Below are 15,335 nucleotides of genomic sequence, written 5' to 3'. Positions count from 1 at the left end.
ATATACATTAGGTTTGATGCTTTTCAATTCCATTTCATGGAGCAATTGGGTAGTTTTTTTTCCACTGCCCAATGCTACAATAACCATGGATTAGAGAGGTACATGTAACAAGCGACGGCAGAATTCCTTGATCAATTATTGTTGAATAAAATTCATCGCCTCAATGACATGACCAAGTTTGCAAAAGCCATCAATGATAGTGCTATGTCCGACTACATCAGATTGAATTCCCTTCCTCTCCATCATTTGGACCAATTTAACAGCAGACCTTATTTTCCCTATTTTACATAGTCCCTTGATCAAGGTGCCGTAACTAATTTCATCAAATTGAAATCCTTTAGCCGTTAAGTCATCATAAAAGTACAGTGCTTCCCCAACCTTATTATTAATTCAGAGTCCTTTTAATAGAGTAGTCAAGGTTGTTACATTTGGTCGAAGATCCATTTTGAGAATCCTTCCCAATATTGAGAAAGCAGAATACAGGAGTGTTTGGTAACCTCCAAACCATGGTTTCAGAAGCTCTTTTTCACAAAACAAAACAAATTCCTCTACATATTTACTTTGTAAATCGTAAAAACACTTCTAAAACCATGATTTGGTTTCTATCCAAACACCCCATACATCTGACTCGCGTGGCAGTAACAATTGATCGAGATGTTCAGTGTAATTAAAGAAGGTGTAAAGCCCTCGAACTCAGCTTGTGTAGACAATGAGATCGCAATTCGATAGTGTTTAGCCTTGGCAATTGATCAAAATGCTTGTTAATTTGGATGATAGAAGGCAGGGGACGCATATGTAGCAAGCGATTGAACAAAGCGACACTGTCGTCGATGTTAATTGATGAAATGATAATTAATATGTATCTCATTTATCTAAATTTGGGCTCTCTTCATTAATCTTTGTCCCATTTATTATTTGCTTTACTATAAATTATGACGTAGGCTTGGGCACCCTTCCCAAGTGCATTATTTGCTTTACTACTCTAAAGGCAAAAATGCTCCTTAATCCTTTCATCCTGTACAAAATTTTATTTTAATAATTTTAGAGTGTTTAGATGAAAACCCATCTCTAATTTTAAAAGTGATTTTACGGTATACAAATTACAAAGTAATTCAAATGCCTCCTTAATTCTAAAATTTTATTTTAATAATTTTAGAGTGTTTAGATGAAAACCCATCTTTAATTTTAAAAGTGATTTTACGGTATACAAATTATAAAGTAATTCAAATGCCTTCTTAATTCTAAAACTGCTAGTTTTATCAAGAAAAACAATGACATTAAAATTTTTTTCCACCAAAAAAATGACATTAAAATTTTAGATGTCAATAAAATATTCACAAATGCTCCTACATGAAGTTTAATATTCTTTTAAAATAACAATAATTGACACAAAATTATCATTTGAAATTAACTTTGTTAGAATTAAATGACTAAAAAATACTTTACAATAAAATAAACCTTTTCCGCATTAAATACAACTACTCTATTTGATGCTGGAAGTGCTCTTAAGCTGAGATTCCTTTCAGCATTTCCCGTTCAGAGTTAACGATCAGCACCATAGTATGAATAATAATTAACTGCATATTAGAACAAGAACCATCGGAATAAAGGATCAAATCCCTTTAATTTTATTCAGTTTGAAATAAGTACCAAAAAAAAAAACAAGAAGAGGACGAGGAGGAGGATATTTATCCAGTTTGCCAAAAGAAACAAACATTTGGAAACCATTCAAGCGAGTTCAACTGTAAAGTAAGATACAAACACATCCCTTTAGCTTGTACTCCAAAAATAAGTTCAGACATTGAGTTTCTTGGTTGTAAAATAGCCTTAAAAATTTTGCATGCTGTCCACAATACACTGCAAGAAATTATCAATTCGCTTTGTGAAATATAAGAAAGGTATATTATAGCTCCAAGTCAGATCGTTCAAATTTTAATTCAATGGAAGAACCTGAGATGCACTCCAAAGTTCATAAATCAACTTCTGAATGAACGAACAATGAAGGAAAAAGGAACAAAGTTATGCTGACAACAAAAATTATTCACTAGAAACAGATGCATGTTCATTCAAAACAAATGGCTTGAATGAGATTTCTTCAACACGTTTTAGGTCGTTGGAACATCCAAAGATTTTAATAGGAAAGAAATATGAATTGGAAGGCCCTCAGATAAATTTCAACTGTTACATATCAAGTGTAGCAAATATTATCACTACTGTGTCAACCTTACTTCATCATTTTACAAAACCATCACCAATCATTTCTTCAAGAAGCATTTCGGCCTTCTCATTCTCATTGTTTTCCAAAAGAGCTTTAATAAGCGTTTTATATGTTACTGAATCAGGAAGACATCCATTTGCCCTCATTTTGGAAAGCAAGGCCATAGCTTCAACCAACAACCCTCCTCTACAAAGCCCACTGATCATAAAGGTATACGCATAGACATTTAGATGATAGCCACTGATTAAAAGCATTGAAAAATCTTTTGAGCATCATCTAGTTTACCACCTTTACACAAGCCATGAATGAGAATGGTGTATGTGTATACATTAGGTGGAATTCTCCGCGCAATCATTAGCCTAAATAATGCAAACCCCTGATCAAAATTTTGACTTTTGCAAAACTACCATATTATTTTTATATTTATTAAATGAAATAGTTTTTCTATGTATATTTTTTAAATTATGATAATGAATTTGTGATTTATTTTTTTTAAGTTCTAATTGATATATGAACTTTTGTTTAAAACGCAAAGGATGACTTGGGTCATACGTGTTTGGATATGCTGGTTGCCAATCACCTATGAATTCCGAAAGGAAAATAGCAAACTTTTATTTAAAAAGTAATTTATTAATTATGATCTAATTGTTAATGATTATGAGCTGACATGCTGGTAATATATTATTCGTATGCCGATAACCAGGATTTAGAAAAGGCAGAAAGCACTTTGAGCAGTCATATACTGATTTTTTTTTTTTTTGGGTAAAAGATGAGGGACAGCTTAATTTAATTAATTAAAATTGACAATAACAATAATAACAACAATAACAAACCTTATTGAGGTCGGGTACATAGACCACACAAGCCAAACTAATTAAAACAGAATGGGGACTAAATCCCATACAATCACTAAGCATAATAGCCAGCAACTGAGTTGGACAATAATCTAATAAAGCCGTAAAAGAAAGCCCAAGCTTCGGCCAGCGCATCAGCAAGATTGTTGTGTATTCTTGAAGTATGACATAATTTCACATCCCAATTAACCATCATCATCTCACAAATCGGGAGGAACACCGAGCTGCAGTTGGTATAGGAGCTTTAGCTACTCAATAATTCAATCAAAATCTTTGAATCTGATTCAATGATTACTTTTCTAAAACCAAAATCCCAGGCCAATTTGAGACCATTATAGATCGCCATTCCTCTGCTTCCAGGACATCACAGTTTCCAAGGAGTTGCGTGAAGCCCACAATCGAGGATCTTTGACAATCTCTAATAACCCCGCCACATCCAGCCATATTAACTTTGACTCAATCTTGTGGAGGAGGGAGCCATATGTAAATATCAGCATCACGGGGGGGCAAAACGTGTGCTCCCTTGATTTCATTCTGTTGAGCAAAGGATTTCCAAGTAGTCAATATAATAGAAGCAGGATTATTTGGCAATCGAAAATCATCATTGAAGTAGAACCTGTTCCTCCATAGCCATAAGTGCCAAACCGACACACCCCAAATAATATCCCAAGAGACATTCAAATTACATATTGGAACAAGAAACATTGGAATAAAAAATCAAATCCGCCGCCTTTAAGTATTACTTTACAGTTGAAGAGGCAGTCTGCTTCTTTCTTCATCAACAAGTGCCAAAAGTTGTGACATCCTTGGAGGCAACTGCAACAGACATGTGCGCGCGCGTGTGTGATCAATAATATCTGATAATCTCCAATGTTCTCCAAATAAATTGGAAAAAAAAAAAAAAAAACTCACTTCCTTTCACTAGGGGTGTTCAAGGCCAGCCCGTCCCGGTCGGCCCGTTCCGGTCCCGGTCTTATTGGGACGGGACGGATCCGTCCCGAAATTTTTCGGGACGGGACAAAAAAGGGACCGGGACGGGACGGGACTCGGGACGGGGTCGTCCCGTCCCGGTCGCGTCCCGGTTCCTTTTTTTAAAAAAAAAAAAATTAATTTTTTAAATTTTTTATATAATATCATTTTTTTCATATTTTTTAAGATTTGAGACTATTGTATGGAATTATGGATATATTTATTTAGAGTTTTTATATTTGTTAATGATTTGAGATTATTGATGATTAGAATTTTTAGCAAGTTTTTATTGTGTTAAAAGCTTTTGTTTAGAGTTTTTAATAACTATTATATGTAATATTTTGAGCTTTTGTTTAAGAGTGCCCAAACAAATAAAAAAGATGTTTTTATAAGGTTTAAGCTCAAAAAAATATAATTAAAAAAATCATATTTTTTAAAAAAAATTAAAAAAAATTAAAAAAAATAAAAAAAATAAAAAATAACAATTTCGGGACGTCCCGGTCCCGTCCCGGATCCGTCCCGTCCCGACCGGGACCGGGACAACCCCGGGACGGGCCGGGACACGGGACAGAAAATCTGTCCCGTTACTGTTCACCGGGACGGGCCTGTCCCGGTCCCGATCCGTCCCGTGAACACCCCTACCTTTCACAATGAAGTCAAATAAATACCTAATCCATTTGGAAGAAGGTGACAACCAGCCACATTAGGTTCATGGGCCTCAAGGGTCTTCAAGGACAAAACCATAAAGTTATAAGAGTTTCAACAACACTATTTCTGGAAACTACAATTACACCAGCAATTAAACCAGCAATTGCCTAAAGTTAGAAACACAAAGAATAAAAAACACAAAAGGTAAAGATGCCAACAAAATTATTTTCTCTTACATGTCAACTTATATACTCAAGGAGATTCAAGGACCATGAATCACATATTCATGATAGTTAAACTCACCTCCAAGAGGTGTCCCAGAGGCCTTTGAAATAAGACCCAAAAGTTCTTTAAAAAAAAAAAAAAGAATAGAGAGAGAGGATATTAATTCAGTTTGCCAAAAGAAACAAACGTGGAAACCATTCAATCAAGTTCAGCTCAAACATTAGTATGTTACATACACATATCCCTTTAATTTAAGCTAGTACTCCAAAAATAAGTTCAGGCATTGAATTTCTTGGTTGTAAAACAGCCTAATTGTCCCCCGATGTACAGTAAGGAATTAACTCACTTTATGGAATACAAGAAAACTATATTATAGTTGCAAAGTCAGATCACTCAAATTCTACTCCAAAAGCAGAACCTGAGATGCACCCCAAGGTCAATAAATCAAATTCTAGATGAATGAACTATGAAGGAAGAAGGAATAAAGTCATGCTCTAAGCAAAAATTATTCACTAGAAAACACAGTCAGAAATTAAAATGTCAAACATATGGCTTGATCGAGATTAACCCTTTTATGAGAACAGAATCAAACAAGCCCCGAGATCCTTGGTTGTAAAACAGCCAAATTAACTTTTTATGATGTCCACAATATAGTGCAGGGAATTATCAACTCACTTTATGAAATACAAGAAAATTATATTATAGCTGCAAATCCGATTTCAAATTCTAATCCAAGAGAACCTGAGATGCACCACAAGGTTCATAAATCAAATTCTGAATTGAAGAAGGAACAAAGTCATCTCTAAACAAAAATTATTCACTACAAACAAACGCATAGTCAGAACAAATATGTCAAACATATGGCTTGAAGAAGATTTCTTCAACGCCATTAAGGTCATTGAACCATCCAACAACTTTAATTGGGAAGAAACAAGAATTTGTTAGCCCACAAAGACAAATTTCAACATTTCTACAAATCTAGCATATATTAGGACGATTGTATCAACCTTAATTTCTCATTTTACAAGACCACCACCAATCATTTCATGAAGAACCTTTTCAGCCTTATCATTCTCTCTCTTCTCCAAAAGAGCTTGAATAAGAGTTCTATATGTTACCGAATTAGGGAGACATCCATTGGCTCTCATTTTTGAAAGCAAGGACATAGCATCATCAAACAAGCCTTTGCTACAAAGCCCACTAATCATAATGTTATACGTGTAGAAATCTGGATGATAGCCACTCGTCAAAAGGTATTGAAAAATCTTTCGAGCGTCATGTAGTCTACCTCCTTTACACAAGCCATCAACAAGTATATTGTATGTGTATGCATTAGGCTGAATTCTGAGGGCAACCATTTTCCTAAATAATGCAATCCCCTGATCAAGATTTCGACTTTTGCAAAATGCATCTAACAAAATACTATAGGTCACTGTATCTGGGGCATGACCACTTTCTTGCATCTCATAAACAAGATCTCGCACATCTGACATTCTCCCGGATTTGCACAAGCCATCAATAAGAGAATTATATGTTGTCACATCAGGAACCAAGCTTTTGCAACGCATTTCTCTTAAGAAATCTAAAGCTACATTGACCATTTTAATCTTACAAAATCCGTTGATGAGTATATTATAACTAACTATATTAGGTACTACACCGCTTTGAACCATCTTACTGAATACTTCCTTTGACTCACTTACGTTATTCATCAGACAGTACCCATTCATTAGAGAACCGTAAGCTATAACATCTGATCTCATACCAAATTTCATCATCTTAGCAAACACAGTGAGAGCTTCAACGATCCTCCTTTCTTTACAAAATGCATCAATCAATACAGAAAATGTATAAACATTAGGTTTGAGGCTCTTCCATTCCATTTCACGGAGCAAATGGTTAGCTTCTTTCCACTGTCCTATGCTGCAAAAGCCATGGATTAGGGACGTATAAGTAATAATAGATGGCAGAATTCCTTGATCAATCATTGTTGAATAAAACTCATGCGCTTCAATGACAAGTCCACATTTGCAAAGGCCATCAATGATAATGTTATAGATGACTACATCAGATTTAATTCCCTTCCTCTCCATCATGCGGAACAATTTAACAGCAGACCTTATTTTCCCTATTTTACACAGTCCTTTGATCAGGGTTCCATAACTACGTTCATTGAATTGAAATCCTCTAGCCGTTAAGTCGTCATAAAAGTCTAGTGCTTCCCCGACATAGTTATTAATGCAGAGTCCTTTTAATAAAGTATTCAACGTTATGGTACCTGGTCGAAGATCCATCTTGAGAATCCTTCCCAATATGGAAAAAGCAGAATAAATCTGACCCACATGGCAGTAACAATTGATCAAGACGTTCAGTGTACATAAATCAGGTATGAATCCCTCGAACTCCGCTTGAGCAAACAACGAGATCGCAATTCGATATTGTTTAGCCTTGGCAACTGAGCCTAAAATCTTATTAATTTTGGTTATGGAAGGTGGGGGATGCATATGGAGTAAGCGATGAAGTGAGGCAACGCTGTCGTCGATGTTATTTGCACGTGAGGGTTGGGAATGAGCCAAGAACTTGGGATTGAGGGAATGATAGAGAGAGGGAAGCGTAAGAGACGCAAAAGACGGAGGAAAGTGAGCAATTTTGGGCAATGCATACCTTGAAATTGGACACAATAGATGAAGACAATGCATGATTGTGGAGATGGGGCATGAAGACAGCGAATTTCAAGAGGGGCAAGTCGAAGGAGACGCGGAGAAGTGGGTTCCTAGGAGCTCTTCACCCGTGGGACATCTGCCTAATAAAAAAAAAAAATTAACTCTTGATGGGGCTTTTTTATCCAGACACGACAAACAATAAAAGTATTTACTCAGATGCTATAAGATCAAAAATATTTACTCAGATATTACACTTGAAATCGTTCAGACAGTGAACGAGTTTAAATTTGTACAGAAGTTATTCAAGCCAAAAACGACTTCAGTGGGACCCACATCCAAAATATGAAAGTTGTTCTTAGTCTGAACAACTTCAGTGGGACCCACATCACAAAATGGAAGTTGTTTTTGGTCTGAACAACTTCAGTGGGACCTACTATTTGTCTTACACTCCATACATAAATCCACCACAATACCAAGCATGCAATCTAGAAGATGATTCGCATGTACAATAAATGTGACAAGTGAACTGTCGATTCTCAACTCAGTTAACATGTGCAGAGTTGTATGCCAATATAGGTGACTTGGAAGATGTTGGTCATATTGAATCACAACTAATGGACAAAAATGCTGGAAATACTCTTCCATCAAGTAGCAATCAGTTGAACATTATAGAAGAAGAATCCATGTTTAGCGATCAGATGGAAAATCTTCATCCATTTGAACTTCCTCATTTGGTCAAAATACGAAAGTTGAAAACGCATGGAGTGTAAGACAAATAGTGGGTCCCACTGAAGTTGTTCAGACCAAGAACAACTTCCATTTTGTGATGTGGGTCCCACTGAAGTTGTTCAGACTAAGAACAACTTTCATATTTTGGATGTGGGTCCCACTGAAGTTGTTTTTTGCCTGAACAACTTCTGTACAAATTTAAACTCGTTCACTGTCTGAACGATTTCAAGTGTAGTATCTGAGTAAATATTTTTGATCTTATAGCATCTGAGTAAATACTTTTACTGTTTGTCGTGTCTGGATAAAAAAGCCCTCTTGATGGAGCTCAACTCGGCAATCCAAATAATTAATAATTAATAATGCCTTTTGTCCCAAATATAAAATTTAGTTGGAGGATTTTTTTTTTCTAAATATCCATTGACTTTAATTTTCTTTATATTTAATACTTTTTTACATTATGCTCGTTAATTTAAATTTTTTTTTTTTACTCTCTTTGTTTCTTCTTTTAATACTCCTATTAAAAGAGAGTTATTTTAAGAAGAGTACAGTAACTTTTTTTTTAGGACAATACGTTCATTTTTAATTACATATGACTATATGTTCTATTTTTAAATATTATTATTTATTTATAAAATTACATAAAAAGAAAATACATGGCAATGTGTAGTTAGATAACTTAATGTAATGGATACGAGGAACCTGAACATACTATTTTCTTTTTTTACATAATAATAATAACAAATAATTAACTTAATAAATTTTCTTAATTGTACTCAAATTTTATTTTTTATTTAAAAAATTCATCAATTTTATGGATATGGTAAAAGCTTCTTACATTGTTTATTTTATGAGAAAATTTAAATTTATTGTTAAAAACTAAATTAGGAGAAGTTTTAACAAACCGAAAGAACTATCGAAGAAGAAAAGAGAAAAGGAAAATTAGATATTATTTATTTGTGACTTCTTTTTATTTTGGTGAACTTTATCTATCTCTTTTCACCGGCACCAAGTGTGACTTCCGTTTGGATGAGCGATTGGAAAAGCAGCTTATAGGAAAAGTAGCTTATGGAAAAGTGAAGTTGGTAAAAGCTAAATTGGATAAGTTGAATTGTGTTTGGATTGGAGTTCAGAAAAGCTAATTTGCAGAAGTGAGATTGGTAAAAAGTTGTTTGGATTATAGTTGAGTAAAAGTAAGTTTGGTTATAAAATGACCAAAATGGGTATAAGTGTTAATAAATAATGAAATATGATTAAAAAAATGATTTGACATAATACAATGAAATTAAAATAATTTATTATGAAAAAGTCAAATTAATAAGTGAATTAAATTTTAAAATTTCAAAGAAATCATAAAAAATATTTTAAATTTAAAGTGAAACATGATGAATTATTTTTTTGAACTAATTTTAGCTAATTTAAAATAAAAGTTAGAGGCACCCAGCTAAGTATATGAACTGAAGCACCAGGAAAACCTTTTTACTCATTAACGAAGGTGGTGTTATTCTTTTCCAATAACATCTCACCATGTGTCCTAGGATAATTGGCAAAATGACGTTAATGGAGCCAGCGCCCAACTCGTCCCATTAAGCTTCTGCCCAGAGCTTCATAAGCTGCTCTTCCTAGCTTTTTTCACAACGCCCGATTTGGCAGCTTATTTTTGAGAAGCTCAATTATAAAAAAGTCCTCTCAAACGGACCTCTTTCTCCCACTGAGCTTATTTTCAATTTTAAGCTACGTTTGGGCCAGCAAACGCTGACCCAAACAGGCACTACATAAATATGAATTTCATTCCTTGATGACTATAGACTCTCGTAATACTGAAATGAAAGGTTCAAGAGAGGAAAGGAGTGTTAGAAAAGCCCTTAGATTTTGAGTTTTTATCATTCCCCAGATCCCAAATCTGTCATTCCTCAGTTTTTATTAGTTTGACTAAGAAATAAGGTTTCTCCTCTTGAAGAAAATAGAAATACCCATACCTTGAAACAAATTATTACTTTTCTATCTGATTTTGGAGGAAAGGAATCACTTTTACATTGCAGATTACTTTAAATCCTCATTCTATGATGAAAGAATTTATGGGTTTCTCTTATAACTTGAGCCTGACTTGCAAATGGTCATGTTTGGTTCCTTTTGGCTACCATTCTACTTCGGAAAATTTCATCTTCCCTTCTAACAATTTTTTGTGCGGATAGACTGTTTGGATCAGAGGAGGAAAACTTCTTCACATTTCATTAACGTTCGGTATCATGGGAAATTGATTCAAATTCTTGGATGGGAAAAATTTGGCTTCATCATCATCGTCAAATTTTTACCGATCTTGACCTGGATAAAAAATTTACAGTTCTTTAAAGAATTTGCCAGGGGATTGGATGAAAGTAATAGACTCCGGAAAGATTTCTTTTTTTTTTTTTTGTTTAACTTTAACTTTAAACCTCCTCCTATAGGAGGGGGAACCACACACCCAGACAAGACGCCCACTCGCCCCACATTTGGTCACAGTGAGGTAAATCCTTATAATCAACTTCGGTTCGATTGAAGCAATGGGATAAGCACTTGTAATCAACAACCAGACCAGCAACACACGAAAACGAAGAACGGAACCTAGAAATATTACTCAAGTTTTTTTAAAAAAGTAATGTTGACAAAATTAACTCAATAACCACATAAAAGTTAACTTCAGGCAGAACAAACCATGACTTAAGCATACTTTTATACAAACTCCTTTAGAAGTCACCATAGAATCATGGTTTCCGACGAAATGACTTAGAGTGTGTTTAGCATTACATTAGTGACCCCAAAAGTAACTTCCACACTGCAAAAGCCAACTTCTGACCATTTTTCTTGTTTGGATCCATAATTGTTTAAGAAGCTCTTTTCTCTTCTATTGCACGGTGGAGTAGAAGCCACAAAAAGTGGCTTTTCCAGTGCATCACTGTGCGGCAACATCACGAGCTCCTTAATTTCATTACCTATCCAAGTTGCCCTTCTACTCGACAAAATGAAAATTAATAAACCTTTTTCTGGGAATGATTATGAGATGCTTTGTCTTTCTTTGCCGGAGAAGAAGCAAAAGAATCTCTCTTTACCCTCTGCTTCTGCTTCTACTAAAAGCTCTCCCAGAACTTCTCCTGACGGGTAAACATTTCACTCACCTTATTCCTTCACTTTCATCGCTGTTTTGGAGTGCTATTGATTTAAGGAACTCTAGCAACTTCGACTATATTTTGGGTTTGCTTATTTTATTACGTCAACGTAGCTTGTTTCAATTGAGTGCTGGGTTTCACCAATTCGCCTCATGATTCAATGGTTGAAAAATTTTCGTTCCCTTTTAAACATTTGAATATGCATTTAATTGATAAAAATTGAACTGGAGAAAATGGCTAATCAAAGATACAGTGGTGGGTCCGTGAATGATTATAAGATGCTGAGGTGGGGAGAGGGATTTTGAGAAGCTAAGATTTGAGAGGGATTTTGAGATGCTGAGGGGAGAGGCAGTGAATGATTATTGCTGTTGCTGTCCGGGACGAATTGACAGAGGCAAGGTAGGGGAGGGGCGGAGAAGGTTGGTGGTGGATTGAGGAGAATTGATTAGAGATTTTAGGGTTTAAAAAAAAAAAACACCAAAACCTTTTTCATTTTCCGTTAAGATATCTTTTTATTTTTTATTTTATTATCTAAAATCTTATATTCAGACAAGTTAGCCCAAATATCTCTAATCTCAAGGGATTATTCAAATATATTTGCATCTTTTTATGGTATTTATTTTTATTATTTAAAATTTATATACATTTTTTATCCATTAAACATATCTAATTAAGTACTTTAGAACTATTTTTATTTTTATAATTTGTTAATTTTAATATTTCTCTTAAAACTTTCACATTATGTACATAATATATATATGTCATTTAATAAAATTTATGTCCTTTCCAGTAATTTTATATCTAAACTTACTTTTTCATTACTCATCCAAACAAGCTTTAGCTGCTCAAACTGATTTCTTTGTAAAAGCTAATCCAAACATAAATTACATTATACTATCTAACTTCTACCAAAGTCAAATTACAAAAAAAGTTACTTCTCCACCACTAATTTGTTACACAGCTGAGCAAACCGCGTTGTTGGGCGTGAGTCAGGAAGGCATAAACTAAACAGCAATTATCATTTCTTCTCTTTACGTTTCAATCCAGATGGTCCAACTATTGCCGAGTGTGGGGTATATCTAAGATAGAATGAACCAGAGAAACTCCACGGAGACACCTGCGTCAGACATGTAAATGCAATAATAGCCAATGATATCCAACATTTTTCAATTAGATAAAAACTTGCCTCGTTTGGAAGAAGGTTACAGCCTCCCACATTGGGTCCATGTGCTTCAAAGGTCTTGGACAAAACCATAGAGTGGAAATCATAGTTCATGACTCTAATTTCAAAATAATGCATTCCGGACTACAGTTTTGAAAGCAAATGCAGATATCCCAATAAGATGTTGAACCTCAACACAAACCATCCTCATAGCAACGGAAATACAATAACGCCTACAACTTCCCCTGTAAGAAAACATATTTCACATACCGTTTTGCCTAAAGTTAGAAATGCAATGAATAAAAACACAACAGGCAAACCTGCTAACCAAATTATTTTCTATTACACGTAAATCATATAATTTAAGGAGATGAAAGGACCCGAGCATCACATATTCATGGTAGCAAAGGGCATTGAATTAAGACTAAAGAAGGATATCCACTTAGTTTACCAAAAGAAACAAACGTTTGTAAACCATTCAAGTAAATCTAACTTTAACATTAGTATAACACAGATTAATATGCCTTCCATTTATGCTTACCCTCCAAAATAAATTTAGATATTAATTTTCTTGGTTGTGTAAAAGAGCCAAATGAACTTTTAAGGTGGTCCATAAAATACTGGAAGGAATTATCGAAATCCAAGAAACTACATTTTAGCTGCAACTCTAATTTAGAAACAAGATGTACCCGAAAGGTTACAGGTCAAAATCAGAATAAACTATAGAAAAGGAACAAAGTCATGTTCAAGACAAATTATTCACCAACAGATGGTCAAAATAAATGTGTCAAACACATTGCTTGAACAAAATTTCTCCAACAAAATTTACTTCACAGTATAATCAAACAATTTTAGTTGGAAAGAAAGAAATTGCTAGTCCTTAAGGGCAAATTTCAACATTTACACAACTATAATATATAGTAGAACTAGTGCATTCAACCTTATTTCATCATTTTACAAGACCATCACCAATCATTTCCTGAAGAAGCTTTTCGGCCTTCTCATTCTCACTGTTTTCCAAAAGAGCTTTAATAAGTGTCTCATATGTTACTGAATCAGGAAGACATCCATTTGCTCTCATTTTGGAAAGCAAGGCCATAGCTTCAACCAACAACCCTCCTCTACAAAGCCCACTGATCATAACGGTATATGTATAGACATTTAGATGATAGCCACTCATTAAAAGGCATTGAAAAATCTTTTGAGCATCATCTAGTTTACCACCTTTACACAAGCCATCAATAAGTATAGTGTATGTGTATACATTAGGCTGAATTCCCTGGGCAACCATATGCCTAAATAATGCAACCCCTTGATCAAGATTTTGACTTTTGCAAAATGCATCTAACAAAATACTATAGAAAACTATATCTGGGGTATGACCACTTTCATGCATCTCATAAACAAGGTCTTCCATAAATGACATCCTCCCTGATTTGCATAGGCCATCAATAAGAGAACTATATGTTATCACATTAGGAACCAAGCCTTTGTGACGCATTTCTCGCAAGAGGTCTAATGCCTCATCCACCATTTTACTCTTACAAAATCCGTTGATCAGTATATTATAACTAACTACACCAGCTACTACACCACTTTGAACCATCTTGTTGAATACTTCCTTTGATCCACTAACATTATTCATCAGACAGTATCCATCCATTAAAGAACTGTAAGTTACAACATTCGGTCTCTCACCACATTTCATCATCTTAGCAAACACAGTGAGAGCTTCAACGATCCTCCTTGCTTTACAAAATGCATCAATCAATACAGTAAATGTATGAACATTAGGTTTGATGCTTTTCAATTCCATTTCATGGAGCAATTGGGTAACTTCATTCCACTTTCCAATGCTGCAATAACCATGGATTAGAGAGGTATATGTGAAAACAGACGGCAGAATTCCTTGATCAATCATTGTTGAATAAAATTCATGGGCCTCAATGACACGTCCAAGTTTGCAAAGCCCGTCGATGATAGTGTTATATACGACTACGTCAGCTTTAATTCCCTTCATTTCCATAATTTGGACCAATTTAACAGCAGACCTTATTTTCCCTACTTTACACAGTCCATTGATCAGGGTGCCAAAACTAAATTCATCGAATTGAAATCCTTTACCTGTTAAGTCATGGTAAAAGTCTAGTGCTTCCCCAACCTTGTTACCCATGCAGAGTCCTCTGAGTAAAGTAGTCAAGGTTATCACATTTGGTCGAAGACCCAACTTGAGAATCCTTCCCAACATTGAGAAAGCAGAATACATCTGACCCACATGGCAGTAACAATTGATCAAGATGGTCAATGTAAATAAATCAGGTATGAATCCCTTGAACTCCGCTTGAGCAAACAACGAGATCGCAATTCGATATTGTTTAGCCTTGGCAACTGAGCCTAAAATCTTATTAATTTTGGTTATGGATGGTGGGGGATGCATATGGAGTAAGCAATGAAATGAGGCAACGCTGTCGTCGATGTTATTTGCATGCGAGGTTTGGGAAGGAGCAAAGAACTTGGGATTGAGGGAATGATAGAGAGAGGGAAGCGTGAGAGACGCAAGAGGGGAGAGAAATTGAGCAAGTTTGGGCAATGCATACCTTGAAATTGGGCACAAAAGGCGGAGATAATGCATGGCTAAGCAGATGAGGCACAACACGACCACGGCGAACTCCGACAGCTTCGAATCAAAGGAGGCGCAGAGAAGAAGGACCGAAGTTGAAGGGT

General features: G+C 35.0%; 2 protein-coding genes across 4 annotated transcripts; both read right to left on the bottom strand.

Moving 5' to 3' along the window:
- Positions 1-3,003: 3,003 nt before the first annotated feature.
- LOC114715847 (pentatricopeptide repeat-containing protein At1g62930, chloroplastic) lies at positions 3,004-7,672 on the bottom strand. 3 transcript variants are annotated; one of them, XM_028900752.1, is made up of 3 exons: positions 4,710-7,672; positions 3,816-3,888; positions 3,004-3,606 (listed from the first exon to the last, which is right to left on the bottom strand). In XM_028900752.1, the coding sequence occupies exon 1, from the start codon at positions 7,611-7,613 to the stop codon at positions 5,931-5,933; it is 1,683 nt and encodes a 560-aa protein (XP_028756585.1). In that variant the 5' UTR covers positions 7,614-7,672; the 3' UTR covers positions 3,004-3,606; positions 3,816-3,888; positions 4,710-5,930. The 3 variants fall into 3 exon arrangements, with proteins under 3 accessions (XP_028756585.1, XP_028756586.1, XP_028756584.1); XM_028900753.1 differs by having other exon boundaries at positions 3,004-3,888; positions 4,710-6,837; positions 7,193-7,350; XM_028900751.1 differs by having other exon boundaries at positions 3,004-3,888.
- Positions 7,673-12,408: 4,736 nt separating this feature from the next.
- LOC114715846 (pentatricopeptide repeat-containing protein At1g62930, chloroplastic-like) lies at positions 12,409-15,335 on the bottom strand. Its single transcript, XM_028900750.1, has 2 exons — positions 13,552-15,335; positions 12,409-12,856 (listed from the first exon to the last, which is right to left on the bottom strand). Exon 1 carries the CDS (start codon positions 15,241-15,243, stop codon positions 13,561-13,563), a length of 1,683 nt encoding a protein of 560 aa, XP_028756583.1. The 5' UTR covers positions 15,244-15,335; the 3' UTR covers positions 12,409-12,856; positions 13,552-13,560.

Source organism: Neltuma alba, unplaced genomic scaffold, assembly GCF_004799145.2.
Source record: "Neltuma alba isolate B1F8T4 unplaced genomic scaffold, ASM479914v2 tig00011615_pilon, whole genome shotgun sequence".
Classification (NCBI taxonomy): domain Eukaryota; kingdom Viridiplantae; phylum Streptophyta; class Magnoliopsida; order Fabales; family Fabaceae; genus Neltuma; species Neltuma alba.
The sequence above is the reverse complement of the archived record's forward strand: the minus strand, read 5'-3'. Positions and strand labels throughout refer to the sequence as shown.

Bases quoted from the DNA above. Each gene is read 5' to 3' on its own strand.
- LOC114715847 (XM_028900751.1), bottom strand. From the start codon at position 7,613: ATGCATTGTCTTCATCTATTGTGTCCAATTTCAAGGTATGCATTGCCC.
- LOC114715846 (XM_028900750.1), bottom strand. From the start codon at position 15,243: ATGCATTATCTCCGCCTTTTGTGCCCAATTTCAAGGTATGCATTGCCC.